Source organism: Neoarius graeffei, chromosome 25 (assembly GCF_027579695.1).
Source record: "Neoarius graeffei isolate fNeoGra1 chromosome 25, fNeoGra1.pri, whole genome shotgun sequence".
NCBI classification, from domain to species: domain Eukaryota; kingdom Metazoa; phylum Chordata; class Actinopteri; order Siluriformes; family Ariidae; genus Neoarius; species Neoarius graeffei.
The window spans coordinates 50,869,091-50,895,848 of record NC_083593.1 but is presented as its reverse complement, the minus strand read 5'-3'; the positions used below and the strand labels follow the sequence as shown (position 1 = coordinate 50,895,848).

The window sequence follows — 26,758 nt, the reverse complement described above, 5'->3', positions numbered from 1 at the left end:
GGTAGCCACTCACCAGAAAAACGCAAGTCGCACGAAATGGCGTCCGCAGCAGGTAATTTAAATTTTTCTAAGGACAAAAAAAAACCCCAAAAACAAATCAGTATTTCTTTTTTTCCTCTCATAGAAACATCATTTTAGCTGATACAAATTGTATACGCGATTAAATTTTATTAGTAATAGCGATAGGATGTCCGTTTATCTTTGTTTGCATAACCTTTTTTGTTAAGATTAGCTAAACGGGTTGCGGTTGGTTAAGTCCTAAATGGCTTCGTTCTTTCTGACCTAGTGCCCTATGTAGGGCCTAAAATGATTACGTTCACGCCCTAGGTAGAGAACTGTAGGCGTGTATTTGGGACCGAGCCCTTGTTTTTTCGAGCAGTTGCTTAGCAAAGCTGTAATATAGCTGAAGAGCGATGAAATGGTCGCTTAGCTAGGGAGTTAGCTTGCTAAGTAAGCAGATTGTGGAGAGATTATCCTGTTTTAGTTTTGGCATGTACATTTAAAAATGTGCTATTGCTTTTAATAAATTGTATCTTATATTAATAAGCAAGTGAAGGCAGTTGTTAGCTGGATAAATCGGTTAGCTTTGACTGTTCACGTGGTTTAGCAGCAGGCCGTGGGTTGAGCTACAGGTGAATCACTGAGATTAACAGTTAGGGTTGTTGGTTTTTTTTTTTTACGTTTCAGTCACATAACCTGAGAATACTCGGTAGTTTGATTCATTGGAGCGTGTGTTGTAATTTAGCAATGCATTTTTAAATACGTGTCTTTGTCTTCAGGATACAAAGGCATCTGTCTGGCTTGCACATGAGCACTAACTTGAACAAGATTATTTTCTGCTTTTGAGTCACATCATGGGTTTGGATCGAATTGAAGTTAAATATCTGGGGGAAATAAATCGAGGATAAGATTTACACTCGAAGAAAGTCGACATTTGTGATTTTACTTGCCCGCTAAAAGGCCTCTGTGCATCAACGGGATTAGTAGCGGTTATCCTTTCACTACCTAAAATTAATCTTCTCTAATCCGGGGCTTATTTATTGTAACGTGTAAAGATGAACAAAATCTCGCTGTGTATTTGAGCGCTAATGTTTCCGCGGCCGCCATCTTGAACAGCCTGAGTCACTTCGCTTTGTGTGTCTCCCCCCCCAAATCCTTTCAGCAACTCTGGTGTTTACTGATGAATATACTGCAGTACCTCTTAGGGTTGAGGGGATGCAACAAAAACACACATGTATCACAATATGTAGGCTTAAAAAGAACACGCCAGCAAAACAATGCTAAAATGAGGTTGTGTTGAATTCTTGAATCTGATTGGTCAAGAAGGCGGCGGCGTATTTTCTATTGAGGTATTTCACCTGACGTCACATGGTCACGTGACGCCCCGGTGTCCGCCATTTTGAAGGTCAAGCTAGCTAATGTCAACAACATAGTAGCTAGTATGTTACTGTAGCAATGTTTACGTTCAGTCATTTGGATGACTGTTAAAACCTTTCAGCCTCAATATAAGATAACACCCAAATTTATTTCGCTCTATCACCTAATGACTATGCCCCCCTTGAATGTCTCTACCAGTGTATCGATCAAATCAATAGCTGGATGTCACAAAATTTTCTTCAGCTGAACACAGATAAAACAGAAGTAATTCTATTTGGGAAAAAAGATGAAAGACTCAAGATTACCACTATTCTTGACACAAAAGGGATGAAAACTAAAGAAATGGTTAAAAATCTTGGTGTTTTCATTGACAGCGAGCTAAACTTTGACAGTCACATGAAAGCAATCACTAAATCGGCATTTTATCACCTAAAAAACATTTCCAAACTAAGAGGACTTGTGTCAAAAAATGATCTGGAAAAACTAATACATGCCTTCATCTCTAGTAGGGTTGATTACTGCAATGGCCTTTTCACAGGCCTGCCAAAAAAGACCATCAAACGACTTCAGCTGGTTCAAAATGCAGCGGCGAGGGTTCTCACACGAACAAAAAGAACAGAGCACATTACTCCAATTCTAAGGTCCCTTCACTGGCTTCCAGTAAGCTACAGAATTGACTTTAAAGCATTGCTGCTGGTGTACAAATCTCTAAACGGTACGGGGCCCAATTACCTCTCTGATATGTTGCAGCGGCCTAACCCAATCAGATCTACCAAATCAAAACAGAAAAATTTACTATTAAAACCAGTTGTTAAAACAAAGTATGGTGAAGCAGCTTTTAGCTACTATGCAGTACAGCTATGGAACCAACTGCCAGAGGCAGGGCTCGAAATTAGCTTTTTTTCTGTGTCCCCCCCAGTGGTCCCGAATTCTGTGTTGTATTGTCCCGAATGGAATCAATAGTGTCCCCATTTTTTTCCTCTCTGAAATAACCAGTGGTTAATATTATCATATGAAGTTACTATTATATTGGTAACTATGCGATTTTGAACCCTTTATATCATTTTTACAATAAGTCACAAGACACAAGCGACACATGTCCTATACATCATCTACTTCAAAATTAGTTATTGCATTTTCAGTTTATTAAACTTTGGCGATCTCACTGTATGAATAGATACCCGTTTATTTAAAGGGGCCAACGAGCTCATTCAGAAAATGTTTCAACTCCCTACATCTGCAGTACACTTTAGTTGAAAATAAGACCCCTTTTATGTTCATTTCATCTACTTATACCTTGAATATCTGTTGGCACTTATAAGGCCAACTTATAATTTTCACCATTACCGTTATCCAGTTTTATGAACTTTCCGTTATCCATTTTATGAACTTTCGCTGCCGAAACGTGGGTGCAAATGTTAGCAACATCAACATAGTGCCAGGTCCGAGCCTAGTTGTGCTGCTGACTGACTAAACTTTCTGAACTAGAAAGACACCAAGAAAACTCCCTTATTCTGTTGAACGGTATCTTCCGTCAATATCATCCACATCATTCCTGTTGTATTTTATAACGTGTCTAACAGTGTTCATTAAGTTCATTCAGTTGCTAGCGTTGCCTGCAGACCAGGCGATGACACTTTGGATCCTGAAGGTCCCGGAGACGTTATGTCTGGGCTTTCAGTTTCTTCCCCGCAGTCGGTCCGCTTCAACCACTTAAGCATTTTTGTTCTGGCAAGAGTCGGCGTAGCGTGTGCGGTAGCAATTCCATTCCAAGTCCATATAATGCGGACTCCGGCCGAAGATTCTAGAACAGAATGCGCTGCTCTGTAGCCTACGGATGCAGGTGCATCGAAAGTGTAGCTACTATGTATTTTTCGCTGTTAACGTTTTAAAATTAAAATTGACAAATTAGGTGAATGTCTACGTATGTGTTACGGCTTTGTAAATAATATTAATGTAGAACTTTTTTTCTAGATCTATTTTTTTCCATTGTCCCGGGATTGTCCCAGATATGATAATTTTGTGTCCCGATGACATTTTTTATGGTCCCCGGGACATCGGGACACCGTTAGTTTCGAGCGCTGGCCAGAGGACATTAAAAATGCTCCTGCTGTTGGCAGCTTCAAATCTAGATTAAAGACCAAGCTGTTCTCAGATGCTTTCTGTTAAATAATTAATATTGTCTTCTTTTTTATAATTTTTACTTTCTCTGCATGTTTTAAATTTACTTTAATTTTAACTTTATTCTATTTTATTCTTTATTCTATTCTGCTGGTTTTTTCTCTCTCCTCCTATTTCTATTTTATTTTATTTCTACTATTGTTTAATTCTTATTTTCTTTTAATTCTTTTAATTCTTTTAATTAATTGTTTTAGAATAAAAATAAAATTATTTTATGTAATTTTATTTCTCTATTGTTTACTGTTTTTGTTTTTAATTCTGTAAAGCACATTGAACTGCCATTGTGTATGAAATGTGCTATATAAATAAACTTGCCTTGCTTCAAGTTTTTCCTTTACTGTATTTACTAGTTTACTGTAATTATGATCCGGCAGCAATTTGCACCGGATCCAGTGTAAATAGCTGCCGGAGCGCGCTCCGGCTTGCTCCCCCTCAAATTAAGCAGCTTGCTCCCGGAGTGCTCCGGCCGAGGTTCCGGAGCACGCTCTGGCTTGCTCCCCCTCAAATTAAGCAGCGTGCTCCGGCAGCTATTTACACTGGATCTGGTGTAAATAGCTGCCGGATCATAATTACAGTAAACTAGTAAATCCAGTAAAGGAAAAACTTGAGACTGAAAGGTTTTAACAGTCATCCAAATGACTGAACGTAAACATTGCTACAGTAACATACTAGCTACTATGTTGTTGACATTAGCTAGTGCTAACAGCTAGCTGCTAGTACACTGCTACAACACAGACACCGACCCTAATAATACAGTTCTTGGTCATTGCCTGGTAACAGCAAATTTATAACGGGCCATGTCTCAACAGACGAAGAAGTTATTTCAATGACATTTAATAACATTTTGTTTATCCTGAGGACCGAAAGTAAATGAAAATGTGAACAAACCTTAGCTGTAATAAGATGGCGACCACCGGCTCCAGGGACGACCCACTGATGTAGGCATGTTACCCAGCCTGACACAAAATATTTGTAGGCATCCAAACTCTTGTACGCTTTCAGATCAATACCTGTGTATGGCGATGGGTTTTTAACGACATAGGTATACAGATCATGTGGGCCGAAGTCAGGTAAAGACGAGGGCTTCGTGTACTTCCGTACGTCAGTGAACAATCCTGGTGGAAGCAGGTAAACGTTGTTCTCTAAGCCTGCTAACCTCAATTTTTGCAAATACCTCTCCCTCTGCTCGCCCTGTAAATGCCCTACGTCGCTGGATAGTGAAGGTGTTTTCTGCATCTCGCTCCTTTTTCTTTTGTTTTTCGTTTGTCGCCTTCCTCGCATTCAAACTGATTCGAGCTGTGACGTCCAAAATGGCAGCCTAACGATGCATCACATGACGGTCACATGGGTGAAAAACCTCAATTGACCCTTTTCACTCACGTGACCTTCGTAAACGCGACCGCCATTTTGGACATGAAGAAATAACGGTTTATGGCACAGACCCTTTCGGTTCTCGCTCATCTAGCTGCTACAATGACTGCTTAGACTGCAACAATAATACCTAACACACATTTAAGTATCCGTCGTAAAGACGTGAAACTCGTCGAGTGACGAGTGTGTTCATTGATAAGCTAACACAATCTAAAAGTAGACATACCATCACACTGCCCTGGCGCTGTGTACAGTTTACCTTCTATGGTTTGTGCACTCACTATTTGCCATTACTTTCTCCAACCCAGTGTTCGAACTATGCCGATATTTTCGGGGGGGGGGGTCCCTTTTTTTCCCTTGGGGGTGCTTGCGCTTGTCTCAGAGCGCGGCTCTCCAAACACATGAGAAGCTTATGTTACGCACATATCACGCGGACTCCACACACGCATCGCGTCTGAAGTCATAACTCATCAGGGGAAATCGTGTCCGCATTGGCATGTTCAAAAAACAACCTCGCGTCAACAATGATACCACACGCAAGAAAAAACAGTCAGGCTACTCAACACATCTGATCCACAGCAGCACCAAAGCGTCACTGGAAATCATGTCAACAACCAATCTTCCATTTCAACACGCGTCAACAAACAAACGGCACCACAAACATGAACGAATCGGTCAGGCTACCGATTCCAAACCCACAGCAGACGAATAATTAAATGCATCTTACCTTAAAGCAGAATTGACCACAAAGGAAGTCTGTTGGCACACTTCCTTTCTACTAGTTTGTGTCCCCAACCTGGCAGCAGCAGTCGTTGTCATATCGGTTTATTTTATCTTTGATGTAAACACAACACTTCGGATATGCAAATGCTTCCCATTACACACGATTGCTATGTCAATAAACATCATTTTGCCAATATTTTAGAGACCATCCATCTTCTCCGTCGGTCAGCATCTGTCGGGATCCGATAAAATGATAAATCTTGCCTTGTGTGTTGATGGTTACTACATCCAGGTGCACAACAATATAATGGCATGATGGAAGTCTTGCTGAAAGTAAAAACTTTCTTTGATGGCTATATTCCTTTCGATGCTTCGCCGTCGTTCCTCGTTGTTTGCTGTGGTAGACTACTGGTAGTTCATGTCCAAAATGGCAGCCGCGTTTGTCGTGACGTCACGTGAAAAGGGTCTATAGGTGACTTGCAAGCACGTGATCAAAATGTGCTACGTCATGAGCGTCCGCCATGATGGTGGATATACAAAGCAGCTAGGATGGCAGTGTCTGTAAACAATGCTGAATTTTCTCAGCATTCCCATGATTTGAATGGTCCAGCGAAGATTCAATACAAGATGCAGAGAAGGTAGATGTGTGTGGGTTTTGATCCATATTATTAAAAAAAAAGTCAGACTTTTCTGAAGATAAGACGCTTCGACTGACCATTGAGTACCCAGATATCGCCTTCTGTCTGTTTTGGCTGCCGAAGAATCGAGTCCGACATTGGACGAAACATAGCCCGTTTTCTGAGTGGGTGCCCAGTCTGGATTGTTTCTATCACATAATTTTGCTGGTGCTCCTAGAATACGTGTTAAAATTATAACAACGACTGAACGAACCATGACGAGAGCGTTCATTCATTTCATCTCATTATCTCTAGCCGCTTTATCCTGTTCTACAGGGTCGCAGGCAAGCTGGAGCCTATCCCAGCTGACTACGGGTGAAAGGCGGGGTACACCCTGGACAAGTCGCCAGGTCATCACAGGGCTGACACATGGACACAGACAACCATTCACATTTACACCTACGGTCAATTTATGGCCCTTTTCCACTACCCTTTTTCAGCTCGCCTCAGCCCGACACGGCTCGCGTTTCGACTACCTCAAAACAGCACGACTCGGCTCGCTTCAGCCCTGCTCAGCACCCAAAACTCGCACGGTTTTGGAGTAGGGCTGAAGCGAGCCAAACCGAGCTGAGTGAGGCTGGGGGCGTGAGCAGACACTCCCCTGTGCACTGATTGGTGAGGAGGAGTGTCCTCACATGCACACACACGCCCCGCGAGCACGCTGGGATCTGTCAACACCGTAAACCCGGAAGAAGAAGAATTACGAATTACGAGAATTTCTGAAGCCTTATGCGCCTCGCCTCATCTATACGCTCTTGCCAGTATCTGTTGGCGTTGTCGGTGACAACAAGCCACAGAACCAAGATCAGCAACACTAACGACTCCATGTCCTCCATGTTTATTGTTTACTATCCGGGTCGTGAGACTACCGCTTAAAAGATCACTGATGTCACTGTTTGCGCCGCTTAACGACATCACGTGACGTCCACCCACTTTCGCTAACTCCACCCAATGTGTCCACCCACTTCCAGCCAGCACGGTTCAGCGCGGTTGTAGTTGAAATGCAACTCCAACAGCCCCGCTCAGCCCGACTCAGCCGCGTTTGTAGTGGAAAAGCGGCATTAGAGTCACCAGTTAACCTAACCTGCATGTCTTTGGACTGTGGAGGAAACCCACGCGGACATGGGGAGAACATGCAAACTCCACACAGAAAGGCCCTCGTCGGCCACGGGGCTCAAACCCGGACCTTGCTGTGAGGCCACAGCGCTAACCACTACACCACCGTGCTGCCCCAAGAGAACGCTCATTTTATAGCAAAATTCTAGCAACACAGGATAAGATTCTTCCATGAAATTATCGAGAAAAAATGCTGACTGCAAACGTGAGCTGATTTGGTTTTAGCCCCTGTTAGATCAGCCCGGGTGGCACAGTCGCCTCACAGCAAGAAGGTTCTGGGTTCACGGCCAGTGGGGGCCTTTCTGTATGGAGTTTGCATGTTCTCCCTGTGTCTGTCTGTGTGGGTTTCCTCTGGGTGCTCTGGTTTCCCCTACAGTCCAAAGACTTGCGGTTCGGTTAATATGAGAAGGCCTTGGGCTGAGGTGCCCTTGAGCGAGTCACCTAACTCCCAACTGCTCCCCGGGTGCTGTTAGCATGGCTGCCCACTGCTCTGGGTATGTGTGTGTGCGCTCATTGCTCACGTGTGTTCATTGCTTCAGATGGGTTAAATGCAGAGAGGAATTTCACAAGCGTGTGATGAATAAAGAAGTTCTTCCTGCCGATGTTGTTCAGCCGTGCTCGTCTCTTCTCCATACTAAGCCTCAGTTTCCTCGCCCTCTTTCCAAGTCACGGATGGAATTCTTTAAAAATCGGAACGTGCTATGGTCACGAGTACTGTTGTGACCACAACCATATACAGCACAAAGATGTGGCATAGCTAAAAGAACGCTTAAAGCAATGGAAAAACAGAGTTGCACACGCATGACTGTTTTGTATGGAATGTTGCTTGACCCCACATTTGTATATCCACCAACATGGCCGACATCCAGGTTTCTGTTTTGCTTTGTGGTCACTTGCGAGTCAAGGATGACGTCAGTTCTGAAAGTAGTTCTGGCTGTAATTCCTTTATTTTTATTTCTAACAATATTTTATATAGGAGGCTCTCATCACCATGGTGTTTTTCAGAGACCTGCACACATCTATCTAATAAAAAAAAATGAATATAAAATTACAAAAAAAATAAGAGCCGAATATTTCTAAATATAAAATATGTAGTATATATGAGTGAAATTAAGTTAATCTTAAAAACGATTTGAAATCACGAAGGGTAGATGGCCTGTCTTACGGTAATATCTAAATTGTTCCCGTCAGCGGCCATATGAAATATAAAATGCTTTTTGCCCCAGTTAATATCCCCACGTGGCAAGTGTAAATCCTGACAGCGGCGTGCATCATAATTGTGTCCTACAATTCCTGATAAAACCAAAGTCTGTGATGTTAGGGCATTTATATACAGTGATGGTGGCGGTTAGCTAGAGGTGTGATGAGATTACAGGTTTATATAAACATGCTCATTCAAATGCTTTCACTTTTTTTGCACAGTTGCACTTTGTGACTATCTAGGACACGGGCATAGAAGCAAGTTATTTATAATCCCGCTATCTGTTATCACCCAGATGAGGATGGGTTCCCTTCTGAGTCTGGTTCCTCTTAAGGTTTCTTCCTCATGTCATCCGAGGGAGTTTTTCCTCACCACCGTCGCGCCGGGCTTGCTCATTAGGGATAGAATTAACTCTAAGTCTTTATTTTCTGTGAAGCTGCTTTGCGACAGTGTCTGTTAAAAGTACTACACAAAAACTTGACTTTATCAATGCTTTATAATTTTTATAGTAACGGCTCATTCACAGGGATTTGTAAGGTGGAAGTTCGACATAACTCGCGTAGAGGGGGATACGGGAGTGGATTTTCCTCCTGTCCAGTCCCAATCCCATGAGAGTTAAAAGAGAAAAATCCTGTCCCATCCATTTCCTTTGTCCTGTGTGGGTTTTTTGTTTTTAATTCATATTAGGCCATCCTTAAAAAAAATCCGTTTCCTGTCCACCGGGTGAGCAAAAAAAATTTCAGTCGGGAGGGAGGGATTTTTTTTTTTTTTTTAATTTTTTTATTATATATGGATGGATAAGAAATCGCAATGCTGTTTGCTTTTTCTTTCAGTACTTTTTTATTACAAAAGCAGACACATTTAATAAAATGACAGTTAAATAAACTGAAACTTGTACAAAAACTTTAAGTTAGCATTTTAAATGCTGACTGCAACACTTGCTAAACTTTTACAAAAGGTACTTAAAATGTCCGACACACGGACTTTTTGTAGTTCTAAATCGAGCGTTAGGCCTAGTTCGGATGAAATTACACTATTAAAATGATCACTGAATGATTTGTTTTTCTGAATCTTTACTATTTTGTTGTTCGCTAGAATACCATTTTGCGATTTCACACTTAAGCAAATGATAACTCCGGATCTCCTTCCTTCATGGTGGCTGCCATTTTTTTGTGCCGCACGGCGCATGCGCAGAGCTGATTGCTGGCATCAGAAGACACCGTTGGTTGTAAATGAACCCAAACTGAGTGGTTGGAGTGTATTTTCATACACAAATGGAGAAATGTTCGCTGAGTGTTTAATTGTGTAGCCGCCACTGCAGACCGTTGTCGTTGTTAATTCATAGCATGCTCAGCTGCATGAATGCGTCATGCACCGAAAATAAGAGATTTACAAGCCAGAAACGCCTCATGATGCAATACGCAAGAAAAGAAAGATGATTTACTGCCATTTTACTTTGTATTTGAGTAAAGTGAATAAATAAATGGTCTGTGGAAAATACATTTAATCCTGGGAACTGCGTGCACAGGAGTTTATTTTGTGTTTACTCCCCCCCCCGGCTGGCTACTTATTTGTCATGGCTGGCTAGTATGAGCCTTAGTGGACAGTGTTGCCAGATTGGGCGGTTTCAAGTGCATTTTGGCGGGTTTTGAACATATTTTGGGCTGGAAAACGTCAGCAGTATCTGGCAACACTGTTAGTGGAAAGCCCTGGGAATGCGGAAATGTCAAGTTCGATTTTAGATTTACGAACCCGAAAAAAAAAATGCCGAAAAACCGGCGTTAAAAAAATTTCACCCGCACAAACGGCACTCACCCGGCTGGTGGAACGGAAACAGAACATTTTTTAATAATGGTCTTAAGACTGCATATTTATACATACCAGTCCTCCTGCTGTTATGATTCCCATCCTGTGACCCAAAGGATTCCTGAAAAAATGTCAGCCTCAAATTTATGGTTTGTTAGCATGTTGTTCTGGAAAAAGAAAAATATATTGTTAATATGGTGACGTTTCTCAGTAATGAAAGTAGTTTAACGTTTACGGAAGGAGTCTCCAGTGTCGGCATCAATTTTCATGTTATGGGAAAAGTTTAGTTTACGCTTTCTAGTTCGTTTGTAAATTGATGGGTTTATTTAAAAAAAAAACCTCATCATGGATTATATTCCTAGAATATCATGGTTTATGGCGTGCCTAATGTCTCTAAAAACAAATTGAAAAGCAGAAAACATAAATCTTGTAATATTAAGTGTTTTTCACAAGATTCTGAACTTTTTCAAATGAGCTGATTCCAGTCACAGTTCATCATAATAAAGAAAAGTTATCACTGTATCTCCGGAAAACGTGTTTGGAAAACCACCAGTTGCTCTTTGGTCCTTTTGTGAGTGGTGCAACCGTGTAACTTTTGTGTAAAAAAAAAAAAAAAGACTAATGTTGAGTTTTTATTTGCTGCAGATTATAACAGTTACGGACAAGCTGGAGGCCAGCAAGGGTAAGAGAATATTTTCCCCCCCGTTTATTTGTTTTGCGGATCATGTTTTCTTTAGTTTACTACTGGCTTGTAATGTGTTGTCTTGCACTGTGTACTATTTACACTTTGTCTTCTGTCTGTAGTCCTGAGATGCTTTTGTGACAGTGGTGCTAAATGGTGCGCCCTTTTGATTTTCCTGTGTGGTAGTTCTGTTAACCTGTGTGGTTTTGTGCTCAGGTATGGTTCCTATGCTGCCCAGCCTGCTCAGGCCTATCAGCAAGGTACCCAGGTAAGTCGCTGCCCAATTTCAGAAGTAAATTTCACGCTCGTTTTCTGTAGAACTAGAAAGTTCTTCAGTAAAAGAGTTTGAAGTGTCGACTCAGTATCTGGTTTCTATGAGCTGTGCTTCACATTTCTTAATCGTGGCCTTGCCGTTATTGATTTGTGTGTAGCAATCATATGGTCAGCAGCAAGGCTACAGCTCCTACACCCAGCCTGCTGATTCCGCTTACTCCCAGAGCAGCAGCTCCTCTGGAGGGTACAGCCAGCAGCCTTATGGGTCTTCGTATGGACAACAGCCACCCACCAGTGGTGAGGGTTTGTTTGTTTGTAATGCTCATTTAACTATTTGACCTATTTTGTGTTGAGATTATGCTGCTTATTTATCAGGCGAATTGAATCTTTAAATGTACCCACAATATGGAACAGTAAGTGTGTGTGGAAACCCTTGTGACTTGTGTTCGGATAATTTTAAATTATAAACCTTCACCTGTTTATAACCAGGTGGTTATAACGCTACTCCGGCCGCCCCTCAGGGCTACACTCAGCCCGTCCAGGGTTATGGAAGCAGCGGTTATGATGCATCCTCTGCCTCGTCCAGCACTAGTCAGGCCTCATACAGCAGCCAGGCTGCATACGGAGCCCAGCCTGCTTACACCGGATACGGGCAGCAGGCTGCTGCTTCTTCAGCTCCTCCCAGGTACTGGAGCGATTTTTAATCCATGATTAGAACCACACTGCTAAGCTTAAAGAACCACCGTGCTTTTGAATAGCCATTGTGCCGCCTTATTCCCTAAGGATAGGATGCATTCTAGGCTTTTGTATAAAAGTAGTCCCACGTCCTGTCGTGAATGGCTTTAACTGCATCGCTTTACTCTCGGTCAGTTACAGCTCTGGCGGTCAGCAGACTCCGGGATATGAACAGAACTCGTATTCCCAGCAGCAGCAGAGCGGCTATCAGAGCCAGCAGGGTAGCTACGGACAGCAGAGCTCCTACAGCCAGCAAAGCGGATACCAGCAGCAAGCCCCGCCTCCGCAGCAACCTCCACCTTCCAGCTATCCTCCACCGTCTGGGTCCTACGGCCAGCCTCCTGCCAGTCAGTATGGGCAGCAGGGCAGCAGTGGAGGTGCTTATGGACAAAACTAGGGCTGTAACAATATGCAAATCGAAATCACGATACGCAGAGCCACGATCCGTGCCGCGATACAAGAAGGCAGAATCGCGCTACACCCTTTCAAACTTCTCCTCAGCCCAAAAACAGAGGCGCTTCCAAACTTCAATTTATGAATACTTTACTTTTTATTTAAATTACATTTTAAACTTACTTAAATTACTTTTATTTTTTATATCTATTAGTAAGTCGTTTTTTCGCCGACCTGCGACAGTCACGCAACGTCCACACTCGCCACTGGCAACCATATGGCGTCCTTGGCCACCAGAGCATTCGTTTCTTTTAAGCGGTCGCCATTCTGGTTGCGACGCGGGGAGCGAATCTGTAAACAAGCAGCTCATTGGCTGACTAGGTGTGCCACAAGCCAATCACAATCACTTGACCGGAAAGGCATGCAGTGTTGCCAGATTGGGCGGTTTTAGGTGCTTTTTGGCTGGTTTTGAACATATTTTGGGGTGGAAAACGTTAGCAGTATCTGGCAACACTGAAGGCATGTCTGCTTGGGCGGAAGCCTTCTGCGGCAGTTACATTTTGACACGCGAGCAATGTTTCACCATAAAAATTCCGTAATTTCCATCTGTTTTCCGCGATCACAGAAAATCATTGGCCCTATGAGAGTGAGACAGTGAGAGAGCCACCCCCCCACCCCCAAAAAAAGAAAAAAATCTTAACGGATTTACACGATTTGGAAAAATGACTTTTTCAGAACCGAAAAAACCAAAGCTTCCGGCTCAACAATATTATTTTGAGAAATAAAACAATCTTTGGATATACATTTGTTCATTTTTGCATACATATTACTCATTCTCTGCAGTGGTCTGAATTATTTGTTATTAAATAATGTAAGTAAGTAAATGTTAATAAGTCAAATTTACTACTTTAAAAAAAACATTTTAAAAAAAATCGTGGGTGTATCGAATCGTGGGTCAAAAATCGCGATTCGAATCGTGAGTTGGGTGTATCGTTACAGCCCTAGACAAAACGTCTACAAACCACTCTGTCAGTATGGTAGGGTGGGATATACATGGAAGTGGTTTCAGCCTAGACAAGCTGCAGCCACGAAGCATAATGTTAAGCTTTTGTGATCAATATGTATGTTTTTTCTTTCCCCCCCTCATTTTGTTTGTTCAGGTAATTACAGGCAGGACCACCCGAATGGCAGTTACTCCGAGTCTGGTGGTTATGGTGGTGGAATGGGAGGGGGGGAAAACCGCGGACGCGGCAGAGGGGGGTTCGACCGGGGCATGATGAGAGGAGGAATGCGTGGGGGAATGAGCCGTGGAGGCATGGGGTAAGTTTGTGTACGTGTGTGTGCATGCTATATTCACTTTCATTCCCTTATACAGGAGCTGTGAACGGCCATAAAGGGGCTGAGGGCTATGTTAAAGACCCCCCTGACGTGTTTTGAGTTCGAGAGGGTTGAGATCAGTTATTCAGAGTGAGTCTTTTATTAGAATGTAGGTTAAAGCGGATTACTAGAAGGATTTACTGTTGTGGAACAATAGTGATTGGCGAAGTTCAACTCGACTCTTCATTTAAATAAAGCTGGTTTTGAAAATGGAAAGTGTAGCTGGTTTTGAATAGCTCTCAGCCCTTAGCTACATGGCCGAAGGTAAGAGGTTGCAGAACGATTATTTTGGGTAAAATTACCAAGTCACTTCCACATCAGAGTTTCGTTATTAAAAGTTGATTGCATACCACAAGATCTAAGCTCTACTCTGTAAACAGAAACCTGAATAGATTTGGCTTTGGTTTGCCACAAAGAGTGTATTAATAATAATAATAATAATAATAATAGGGGTCTATTGATCTTTTACCAGGTAGTTAATGGTCATAGATTTGAGGCACTTTATCAATGTTATTGGCTCATGCTGTTATTTTCTCATGTATTTAAGAATATTCTGCTGTTGGTCTCCGTTGCAGTTAGATACAGAAGTGCCACAAGTAAAGCTTTAAATTGCTGGGTTTTCCCTGTATTTCTATGTGACTGCAAAATGGAGTTGAATCTTTTATAAGCTGTACTGACTTTTAGATGGTTTCTAAAAAATATATATATACATATTTTCGGAAATGGATAAATTAAGCTAAAACTTTCATTCAGTCTGTTTTTAACAAAAACAATTTATGTATCTTTTTTTTATTCCCCTCCAGATTAAGGGTGTATAATGGTCTTGGTGGGCAATTCTGCCAGTGTTTTGATCAAAAAAAAAAAAAAAGAAAAGAAGCTCTCAAATGTTTCCGAAGGGTTTTCTGTGATTTTCAAGGGTTTTGCTGATAATCCAGTGATGAACAAACAGGTGGTATTGAATTTTGAAAGTGAATGCAGTGTTTCAAATATTGACACAGTTTCTGGGTTGCTAAATCGTGTCATTATGTAAAATGGATGTCTACTGTCTTAAAAAAAAAAAAGAGAGAGAGAAAAACATACTTTAGCAAGAATTTCACCTTTGGAAAAATGAAATCTCTATATGAGGTCTGTTCTCTAAGCAGTAGAGCCCGACCGATTTATAGAATTTAAGACCAATACCAATTTGTATATTTGAGAAATATACAAATTATACAAAATTAAGTTATTCTACAAAATAGTTGTACATGTGCTGATGGCCGAGGCACGTAGCGCAGAGTTGGTTATAAGCCATGTATGATGAGATTGTAGGTAGAATAAGTTATTCCACTCATTCACTGGCTTTTGAGAAACAGCATTTTTATTTATTGCAAATTCGATAAATAAAAACTGTACAAAACGTCCATCAAAGTCATTTCTGCTTAAAATGTAAACAAACCGGTGAAATGACAGTAGCAGTTTGTGAAAAAATGCTATAATTCTTCTTGAATGGAAAAATAAAGATATGGTCTTATGATCATACTTTTTTAATTCCTTATTTTTGGTTTGTTTCCCCCCTGGTCCTTGGTTGGTTTGGCAACATGCTCCACCATCATCTTCCTCTTCAGGGGTTTTTTTTTTTTTTTTGGTGGTTGGCAAACCAACTTAAAGGTGCATTACCGCCACCAACTGGGCTGGAGTATGGAACAGGAGATATTGGGGGAGGAACTATACTCTTGTAGCCATTTCTGTTTTTTAAATGCAGTGGTATCTCGGGTTACGAACTTAATTCGTTCTTTGACTCCGTTCGCAAACCTAATTAATTTTTCCCATTGAAATTAATGTAAATCCAATTAATCCGTCCACCGGCCCCAGAAACAGGTTTTTTTTTTTGTAACTTTTTTTTTATGGGTTTGTGTGGGGAAAAAATACAGAAAGGAATTAATGATCTTAATTATAGAAAATACAGTAATATTAAAATAAAACATAATTGTACAGTACACTTTACCTTTGTGGTTGATGGTTGCTGGCACACGTGGTTGGAGGAGGAGCACCATCAGTAACACTTTTCACTTTCTTGGGAGCCATAATGAGGGTTAATTTAATGCAAAAAAGAAATCGTATCAACACAACGCAATGATAACTGATGCTGCCGCACACCTCGCATGGTGCGGAAGCCCACCAGTTTGTGCGTTCGTGCATCGTTCGCGAATCGAAGCAAAATTTGTTCAGAAATGGTGTTCGTAGCCCGATTTGTTCGTGAACAGGGACGTTCGTGACCCGAGGTTTGACTGTACTTGATAAGTGATGCATCTGACTTGATGCGCTGCGCCATTTTGTTTTTCTCTACTCACGGTATATGAGCCGATATCCTAGTAGTATAGTATCCTATCAGAGCCCGATTGCTCATATCCAGTGAATGTGGATAGAGTAATATGAGGGGTTTTTTTTTTGGTATAGTTGAGTCCTCACTAAGATTGACATGCAGTTTAAAAATAAACATGCTTTATTATCAAGAGTATTTTGAACAAAACTGCAAAAGAGTTTGATAAGGCAAATGTCTAAAAATACAAATAGGTTAAAAAAAAAAAGGTCCATTTAAAAATGAGTTATAAATTGGTACTTTTACGAATGAGCATTAAAGGAAATGGTGTGTTGTGTGGGCCTGCCGTGTGAACATCAAAGAAAAACTCCTAAATTAAAAAAAATAATTAATTTTAAAAAATCATGGGCTACTCTGCTTGGGTCAGCTGATTGATATATTTTTTTTTTTTATTTTGCGCTGTTCCAAACCTGTTGGCAACACACTGAAGTTGCAGTGTACCCTCTGGTGTAATGGACAAACATAATGACAACTCCTACCATGATTTAATTATTTATTTGCCTTTATGACCAGATACTGATTTATCTGCAATTAGCTCATATCAGTTTATCGCTCAGGCTCTACTAAGAAGTGTTACTGTTAACACTTGTTTCAGTAGTATGGGAATGCTGAAGAATACTGAAGCAGTATTTGCTTCAAGTAGCTTTTTTTGTGTGTGTAAAGCACTAAAGATGGGTATTTTAATTAGGGTAATGCAAAATATTAAACCAGCTGTAATATACCACTCTACACCAATGAATTGAAATGAATTTCTTCTGTTCAAACTGTACGCTAAATGCGTGCTCTCAGGCAGGAGTTTCTCCTGCTTTTTTTTTTTTAGGTGGTGTTTGTTTTACTGCCAGCAATTTGTCCAAATACACTGCATCCATTTTCTTTTTTATTCCCTTAATGAGTACTGGGAAAATTTTATATATATATATATATTTTTAAAAATATTTCATATGGTTATTGCATTTGTCTCTTCTGAATGAATATGAGCAATTCTGCTTTAACATGCTTTGTCACATTTATACGCTGCAGGTAACAAAGTGAGAGCCATGTTAACACAGCAATACATTTACAGTACCGCTACTCAGTTCATTGAGGCCCGGCAGCCTTTTCAAATGGGGACATAAAGAGTCGGTGGCGTCATTTAAAGCGGAGAGATTCAAGTGTGGTTTAACCCTCATAGTGGGCGCGTGTGTGTGTGTATGTGTGTGTGTTTTTTATTAACCAAAAAAATAACTGTAATGCTGTATTTGAATGTTTGATAGCATTTTTACTTTGTATAATTATTTCTTAAACGTGTTTGTAACGGAAAAGAATGGTGTATTTTAGTTTAAATGCTTTGTTTAGTTTATTTGATAGTGCATGTGTACCAGCTTTGTGTAAGCAAATTGTTTCAGATGCAGTCAGAAATAAGAAATTTGTGGTAGAGGTGGGTGATGGCTAACTAATTAATTAACAGATGGTTAATGAAGTTATTCCATGAAATCAAGTCGTACGTTGGCTATAATCCATGTATGATATGAGTGAGTGGAATAGCTGTTTTATTCTGTCTACATTCACTGGATTTTGAGAAACAGTTGTGTGTTTTTTTTTTTTCCTTTTTCCCCCTGAATTTGATAAATAGGTTTTTATACAAAATGTACAGCAATCATTTCCGCTTAACAAACCAGTGAAATGACAGTAGCAATGTGTGAAAAATGAGCAATTCCAGCGTTATGGACGTGACACTTGAACTCAAAATGGCAACAAATGACCCAGTGCATGTTTTATCGTCTCCCAGTATTTAAACAGGTGTTGCATATTTTAAGGCTGTACCATACTGGAGAAGTGATAGAACAAGAACAATTCCCATAGTACATCTAGGGCATGCCAGAAAATGCCAATAAAAGACGCGTTATGGATGTGACAGAAAAAGTATCACTTTTCTTGGGTGACTGTACATTTTTATCAAACTCTGTGAAATTGTAAACCTAATGTCGAAATGGAGATATCCATTTGATAGAGGGGTCCAAGGTGAATATTAAAAAATCTTTGTTTAAAATATTTTGTATTTCATGCAGAGTTTCGGAAGGAAAAGTCAGCGTTATGGATGTGACGAAATTCCGTTATGGATGTGACGCGTCTGAAATAGACATGGCATATGTTTAGAAAATCAGCAATTTAACCACCATAACCCTTTGAAAAACTCTCTAAATATCAGCTAAAACTATCAAAGTTCTTAAATAATATTTAGGATGGCTATTGTTTTGCTGTTTTGTGGATTTTAGCATACATTTCTGTGGCTTGTGGGAATAATATAGAATTGTACATGATCAAAGTTGATTTTAGCTTGGGTTTTACATTATAAGAAAGAAAGACTGACAGTGACATATTAGGTTGGTTACAAATTGGTTCAACTTATTCACATCTGTAAAATACAGGCCTAGATGAGATCTCTGGGAGTGGTTTTGATGTATTACATGCTGCTTTATTTTTGCATGGTGAGGTTGACATTTACATGGAATTGCCCAAATGCTATAGTAATAATTCTTGAAAAATAAGACATTCTTACCGTCAAATCATTTTACTCCGTATTTTGTTTATTTATCTATCTTTTATTTATTGGTGGGGGGATTTTCGAGTAGAGTTTTTATTTCGTCCTTGGTTGGTTCAGCAACACGCTCCGCCATTTTTGTTTTTCTCTACTCATGGTATATGAGCTGATAGCCTAGTAGTAGAGTAGCCAATCAGAGTGCATGATTGCGTATATCCAGTGAATGTGGATGGATTAGTGAGACTTATTCAGCTAATCCTGATGTTTTAAGGTTTCTTTTACCAGTATATAAATGGCTCTGCTCCAGCCTTATTTTTCCTGTTAGAACGAAACGCAGCTGATCATTTAAATTACATTTCCTTCAACCCTTATTGAAACACTCAGGCCAAAAAAAAAGTGTTTTTCCGGTTACCCGGCCGACCCTAATCCGTACCGCCCGACCCTAAACTTTTTTTTTGTTTTTTTCCCAGTCGCAACTTTTACATATAACCCAACCGCGTGAACCGGAAGTTTTTGTCACTCACTGGGAAAATCAGGGCTTTCCACAAGCGCCGGCTGAGGAGTTTAGAGTGTAGGCAGCTTGAAAAAAAAAAGCTCTAACTTTCTCATTTAAACTGTTTTCTCAGCCACAATTTTCACTCTACACACACAATTTTCTCAAAAGTTGTAGTCACACATTGTGTGAATCAAGACAAGTGTCTATCTGAGCGATAGGATTTACAGTTTTTGAATGAAAAGCCTGAAAGTAAGGAGAGGACAACCGCGCTCTCCCATAGACTCGCATTATAAACGTGGCAGCGCTTTTACTGCAAAATCAGAAAAGTCACTTGTTTTTAACTCGCTCTAGTGTCCACATTTTTTACACTAGGGACAAAAAAAATACATTAATGTGTTCATGGGAGCCTTGTAGCACTCAATGTGCAAGAATTTTGTGAATAGCTCCTTTCGTTTCCATGTAAATCAGCGTTGTTCGAGGAGAGGGAACTCTGAGAAAAAGCGCTCTTTGCTTGTTATATTGTGTCTTTTCCCTGCACCGTTACCAAGGCGACGAGCTGCACTCAGGGAGCAGAGAGGGGCGGGGCTGCTCTCTCTCTCTCTCATGGTGTATTGAGCTGTTATATTTACAGAAAAATTCATGTTAAAAGGTGTCTCATGCTGCATCAGATTCATCAGAAGGTGGTAACTCAGGTGACCTGCAAAGAAATTCATTATATTTTGTGAAATTATTCCTGTCTAAATATAGGTTATGGCAGCCATCTTGAAAAAAAAAATTAAAAAAAAAAAGCCTGCCTACCGACCCTAGTTTTGAAATCTACGTAACCGGAAAAAAACACACACTTTTTTTTTTTTTTGCCTCATTGTTGGCTTCGACTTGAAACCTTTCTTGATTTCTCAAACTCCAGCTAAATTCTCTTGCGGTAACCGGTTTAAAACCTCATTTTGTTTCATAAGCTCGATGGCAGTCGTGATCAAGTGCGGGTGGAGTGTTCATATTGATCATGAACATCCAAGCAGTATAAATGGAGTTTAGCGATCGTCTCAAGCCTGATCAGGACGTTGTCTCGCCCACCTGTTTCTTTGCCCTGCATAAGATTTTGCACAAGTGCTGCTTTTTATTCGTAAACTGAACAAATTCTTCTGGCAGAGCTTGACATTTTTTCCCCATACAATAATAATCTAGCTGTTGGGCTGCATCTGAAACAATTAATTCTTTTTTTTTTTGTGTGTGTATTTAAAAAAAAAAAAAAATCCACGTCTGTGGTAGTAAAGAAACCTCCCTGTTTTATTTAACCATTCATAATATTGTTCAGCCACAAACATGTACTTTACGCCATTTGAACTTTTACATCCTTTTTTCCCCCCCTTTTTTAAAACAAATGTTAAATAACCAAGTGCTGTGACTAGTCTGGGGGTGTTTAGAGCGCATTGTTGGGGGTGTGTAGAGCCAGACGTGTCCACTCTCCCCCATAACCCCCCCTATTTTGTGATACTGAAGTGGCTGTTTAAAGGGAAATCGCCTTCATATCTCCGCTTATTCCCCCAGCATCACTGGAGACAGAGGTGGCTTCATTAAGCCTGGTGGTAAGTTTTAATGAGAATTACCAGAGCATACACAAACTTGCTTTTGTTCCACCATTTTCATGGATATTTGATATTACAGAGGGGAAATACTCCTTTTTTTTGGCCTTGCCATGCAAAGACACAAGTCTGCCGGCTAGAGTTTTAAGGGTTTTTTTTTAATGAGCGATTGTCTATTGGTTGACAATGGGGTTGGTTCAGTTTAATAACAAATATGGGTTTAATAATATATTCTGGACTCCTTCAAAGAGTTTTCACATTTTAGGGTTTAATAGTAACTGACTGTGTCACACAGTGTCAGGGTTTACTGCAATTTCTATGAAATTAAGGTACGGAGTCCAATTTAGGTTTGTGGTTTGGCATGTTTTTTTGCTATTCATGGCACACTTGCAGAAACAGTTAAGTTCAGGTGTACAGGTTAATTTGAATAGATTCGTTTAAATAATTTCCCCCACATTAATATTGAAGCACAGTGGAATCTTATTTGTCTCCTTTTTATTTTTTGAATGCTCAGAAGAGCAAGTGTGCCTGGGAAATCTTTACCTGGAGTTGGTCATGTCAGTGCTCAGGAAGTGAAGTGTGTAGACTAACTTGCTCTTTTTTTTTTCTTTCTTCCTTCCTGTATCATCTTTAATATCAGGACCAGATGCAGACATGGGTAAGTGCAGCTTTTTTTTTTTGAGGGATGTGTGTGTTGGTCTACACCGTCTGCAACCCAAGACCTGCATTATGGATTTTAAAGTGTTCTGTATGTTTGCGTGTGTTAGGCCGCACAGAGGAGCAGGATGACTCTGAGAACAGCACCATTTACATCACCGGCCTGACCGAAAACGCAACAATGGATGAAGTGGCCGAGTTCTTTAAGCAGAGCGGCATCATCAGGGTGAGGGAGCAGTGTGACTGATAGCAAGTGAAGGAATCACATTATTAAATGGGAATGGGTATAAAGACCAGCTGCTAACCTGATTCTGGTCAATGTAGGCAAATTGTTCAATGTTCTTCAGTGGGATGATGAGAATAAGAGCGAGAACCACAACAAATGATTTAATTTTTGAAATTTTTTTGTTAAGTCATTATTAGGTTTGACATGCTGTGTATCTCCTTCCCCAGATTAATAAACGTACTGGCCTCCCTGCTATAAACATCTATACGGACAAGGACTCGGGCAAACCGAAGGGCGATGCCACCCTGTCCTACGAGGATCCGCCAGCTGCCAAAGCAGCAGTGGAATGGTTTGATGGTGTGCTTGATTACTCTTCTTTCACTCGTACATACAGCATCCAAAGCTATAACTCCCCAACCAAGAACTGTTATTTCAGAAGTTCTATAATGGAAATAAATATATACAGTTCTGAGCGTAAATGAGTGCACCCCCTTTGAAAAGTAACATTTTAAGCAATCTCTCAATGAACACAATTTCCAAAATGCTGACAAGAAAAAGTTTAATACAACATCTGTTTAACTTATAATGTGAAAGTAAGGTTAATAATATAACAGATTACACATTTTTCAGTTTTACTCAAATTAGGGTGGTGCAAAAATGAGTACACCCCACAACAAAACTACTACATCTAGTACTTTGTATGCCTGCATGATTTTTAATGACGTCACCAAGTCTTCTAGGCATGGAATGAACAAGTTGGCGACATTTTGCAACATCAATCTTTTTCCATTCTTCAACAATGACCTCTTTTAGTGACTGGATGCTGGATGGAGAGTGATGCTCAACTTGTCTCTTCAGAATTCCCCATAGGTGTTCGATTGGGTTCAGATCAGGAGGCATACTTGGCCACTGAATCACTTTCACCCTGTTCTTCTTCAGAAATCCAACAGTGGTCTTAGATGTGTGTTTAGTCATGTTGGAAAAGTGCACGACGACCAAGGGCACGGAGTGATGGTAGGATCTTCTCTTTCAGTATAGAGTAATACATCTGTGAATTCATGATGCCATCAATGAAATGCAGCTCCCCGACACCAGCAGCACTCATGCAGCCCCACATAAGGACGCTGCCACCACCATGTTTCACTGTAGGCACCATGCATTTTTCTTTGTATTCCTCACCTTTGCGACGCCATACAGTTTTGAAGCCATCAGTTCCAAAAACATTTATCTTGGTCTCATCACTCCAGAGTATAGAGTCCCAGTAGTCTTCATCTTTGTCAGCATGGGCCCTGGCAAACTCTAGGTGGGCTTTTTTTGTGTCTGGGCTTTAGGAGAGGCTTCTTTCGTGGACGGCATCCATGCATGCCATTCCTCTGCAGTGTACGCCGTATTGTGTCACGGGAAATAGTCACCCCAGTTTGGCGTTCTTCTACTTTAGATAACTGCAGTGAACTTGCATGCCGATTTTCTTCAACCCTTCTCATCAGAAGACACTCCTGTCGAGGTGTTAACTTCCGTGGACGACCTGGACGTCTCTGTGAGATGGTTGCAGTTCCATCTTTCTTAAATTTTTGTACCACTTTTGCTACAGTATTCTGACTGATAAGTAAAGCTTTGCTGATCATCTTGTAGCCTTCACCTTTGTGGTGTAAAGAAATTATTTTCTTTGGGGAATTCTGAAGAGACAAGTTGAGCATCACTCTCCATCCAGCATCCAGCCACTAAAAGAGGTCGTTGTTGAAGAATGGAAAAAGATTGACGTTGCAGAATGTTGCCAACTTGTTCATTCCATGCCTAGAAGACTTGGTGCCGTCATTAAAAATCATGGAGGCCATACAAAGTACTAGATGTAGTAGTTTTTGTTGTGGAGTGTACTCATTTTTGCACCACCCTAATTTGAGTAAAATTGAAAAAATGTATAATCTAAGTTATATTATTAACCTTACTTTCACGTTATAAGTTAAACAGATGTTATATTAAACTGTTTCTTGTCAGCACTTTGGAAATTGTTTGTGTTCATTGAGATATTGTTTAAAATGTTACTTTTCAAAGGGGGTGGACTCATTTACGCTGAGCACTGTATATTTTTTTTTTCACGATCTGGTTTCCATCAAATCCTGCGCTCTGATTGGCTGGCGAGCGGGTCTGTATCCTACAGTACGGACCCCAGTTACGGGCCTCTGGTGACTCGCTCGTTCACATCAAACAATGTAGTAGCAATTTTTGTCAATGTTTTATCTTTTTTATAAGATTTATTTATAAAATTATCAAAAATCTTATAAATTTTTGCCAGCATTTCTCAGCATAATAGCATTAATTTTACATTATGGATAGCGATAACGACAGTGTTCACAACGAAAGTGAGTTTTACTACCCTGAGGAAGAAGAAATAAAACATTTCAGGAGGAAGCTAAAAACCTGTAACTTGCTAACGCCGAGCAAAAACATGGCTGAATCCTGAATGACTCAATTTTGTATAAATAGGGGACTACATAGGCGGCAAAATGTAGTTTTTTTCCTGCCACGGAAGTGCACTTGTATACTGAGGAGGAAGCAATTTGCATTACAGCCGTGAATGAGGATTCAAAATGGCGGCTCGGCTCGGTTTTCCCTTTCGGGCGCTCTCGTTTTCTGTTAGAATTTGGTAAAGAAAAAAATAAATATATTATTTACCAGCTTAAGGTCGGCCCGTATGGTGAAATACCGTGACCTCGGCCTTGAATACTGACCTCGGTCCAGAGGGCCTTGCTCAGTACTTTCAAGACCTCGGTCACGATATTTCATGATACGGACCTCCCAGCTGGTAAATAACATGTATGTATTGTTCTAACTGAATAAACAGCATGTGACAATTGACCTGCCCTATGTAATGGAAGGGGCGGAGCCATCAGAGCCTGCTGCTGTTAGTTTTCGAAATGGACAACACGTTAAGTATGTCGTTTAAGACCAAGCCTTTGTCAGATTTATAAGGACTAAAACACAATAGGACGTACTGTTTGAGGAAAATAATCAGTGATGCAGTGGTACGAGCACAGAGCAATGCAAAGCAGAGAGTTCAGATATGGGATTTCAGCAGTGCTGGGTCCCCCCTTTCCTCTATTAGTGTATACATAATGGTGTATGGTACATTTTTGTCGACATCAACATTTCTGTAGCTAAAAGAAACAAGTGTGCATAAAACGGGTTGTGTTTTGCTTTTGAAGAACCCATTGTTTAAAATTCTCATTAAAAAAACTTGTCAATCCGTAGTAAGTAAGTGGTTCTCTCCATTCTGTGCAGGTAAGGACTTCCAGGGGAAGAAGCTGAAGGTGTCAATGGCTCGGCGGAAGCCCATGATGATGAGGGGTGGCATGCTGATGAGAGGAGACCGTGGGGGCATGATGGGGAGAGGAGGTGAGTATCCAGGGGCTCTTTAGTGAAATCTCCCCAGGCAACTATATGAACATGGTTCGAGATCCCAGGCTTTGGCACATCATAGGATGAGTTGGTAAACGTTGTAGTGTCTGGTGTTCTAACACAGCTGTTTTTGTGCCCTTAGGGATGATGGGTCGAGGTGGTATGGGCCGTGGTGGTGAGCGCGGAGGCTTCATGCCTCGAGGGGGGCCTAGAGGAATGGGCCGAGGGTTACCGACTGGCGGAAACATGCAACAGCGGGCTGGAGACTGGCAGTGTCCTAATGCGTAAGATTCCTCTCTTGTTTTAAAATGCTGTGGTGTCATGGCTTGCCTCCCTTGTTGATTATTTCCTGTTTCTCTTGTTGCAGTGGCTGTGGAAACCAGAACTTTGCTTGGAGGATGGAGTGTAACCAGTGTAAGGCACCCAAACCCGAAGGTTTCGGTCCTCCTCCTTTCCCTCCAGGTAACAGCATCTTTGGAGTTTATTTTTAAATGATTAATTTTTCCCATTTGTTATTTAAAATGCAGACTGTAAGACACGTTTTGAAAACCTCTCTTCCAAGACCGAAGCCGATTTTGACTCGTTTGTCATGTTCAGGTGGTGAACGTGGCCGTGGTGGTCCTGGAGGCATGCGTGGCGGCCGTGGCATGGACAGGGGTGCACCAGGAGGCCCCGGGGGTCCTGGAGGATTCCGTGGGGGCAGAGGTGGAGACCGCGGTGGCGGATTCCGTGGTGGCAGGGGCATGGACAGGGGTGGATTTGGCGGAAGGGGCCGAGGTGGCCCTCCGATGGATGACATGCGTGGAAGGGGTCGAGGAATGGGACCACCAGGGAAGATGGACATGAAGTAAGTTGGACTTTGAGTGTCAAGGGAAACGTGGTTTCGCCAACAATGCTCACATGGTTTAAAGAGAAATTGGCAGAGTAGGCATGTTCAGCATATTTTACATGGTATTATTTCTGGTTTTACTTTTATAGCTATAATTTGAGTTAATTAATCTGGCAGTGTTGCTTAGCAGGCAGGCCTTTTGGCTCTGAAGCACAGGGTTTTAGGGTTTTCCTTGCTTTGACGCATTCAGCTTGCATCAAAGACTCCGTCAAGTGTGTTAGAGCAGGAAAATATGAAGTACAGGTGAACTAGAGAGGCTGGACAGGGTAAAAGACCCAACTTGTATTTTTTAAAGAGTAAACGTTTTAGCTTGCAGACAGTTGTGTAAATCTGCTTTTCCATCTTTTTCAGGGGAGATCATCGCCAGGATCGGCGGGACAGACCATACTAAACCCTCTCCACTATGGATTTCAGTCGGATTTTAAACTTCTAATTCCATATTTATAATGATTAGTGTTGGAATTGACGGTAGTCCTTTTTTATTTTTATTTTAGATTTTGTTCGTATTAGTTTGTTCTTTTTGTGCTTTGTATTTTTTGCTCACAAATCCAGATGCCATGCATGCTGTTCTCTGTACAGACAGTCTGTGCAAAATGTTTAATTGTGGAACAAGCTGGGGTTTTTTTTGTTCGTTTGTTTTTTAAGTTGATGCCTTGTTTTTTCTTTAGCCCATCCCCTTCCTGTGTAAATTTAATTAAAAACTAAAACATTTGTGGTTA

General features: G+C 40.9%; 1 protein-coding gene across 3 annotated transcripts; it reads left to right on the top strand.

Moving 5' to 3' along the window:
- Positions 1 to 26,758, top strand: ewsr1a (EWS RNA-binding protein 1a). 3 transcript variants are annotated; one of them, XM_060909239.1, is made up of 16 exons: positions 1 to 52; positions 11,098 to 11,134; positions 11,351 to 11,402; positions 11,566 to 11,704; positions 11,897 to 12,092; positions 12,284 to 12,519; positions 13,696 to 13,855; positions 20,837 to 20,874; positions 21,512 to 21,529; positions 21,639 to 21,754; positions 21,982 to 22,111; positions 25,034 to 25,147; positions 25,293 to 25,434; positions 25,518 to 25,612; positions 25,748 to 25,997; positions 26,391 to 26,758. In XM_060909239.1, the coding sequence occupies exons 1-16, from the start codon at positions 37 to 39 to the stop codon at positions 26,428 to 26,430; spliced, it is 1,779 nt and encodes a 592-aa protein (XP_060765222.1). In that variant the 5' UTR covers positions 1 to 36; the 3' UTR covers positions 26,431 to 26,758. The 3 variants fall into 3 exon arrangements, with proteins under 3 accessions (XP_060765222.1, XP_060765223.1, XP_060765221.1); XM_060909240.1 differs by having other exon boundaries at positions 12,278 to 12,489; XM_060909238.1 differs by having other exon boundaries at positions 12,278 to 12,519.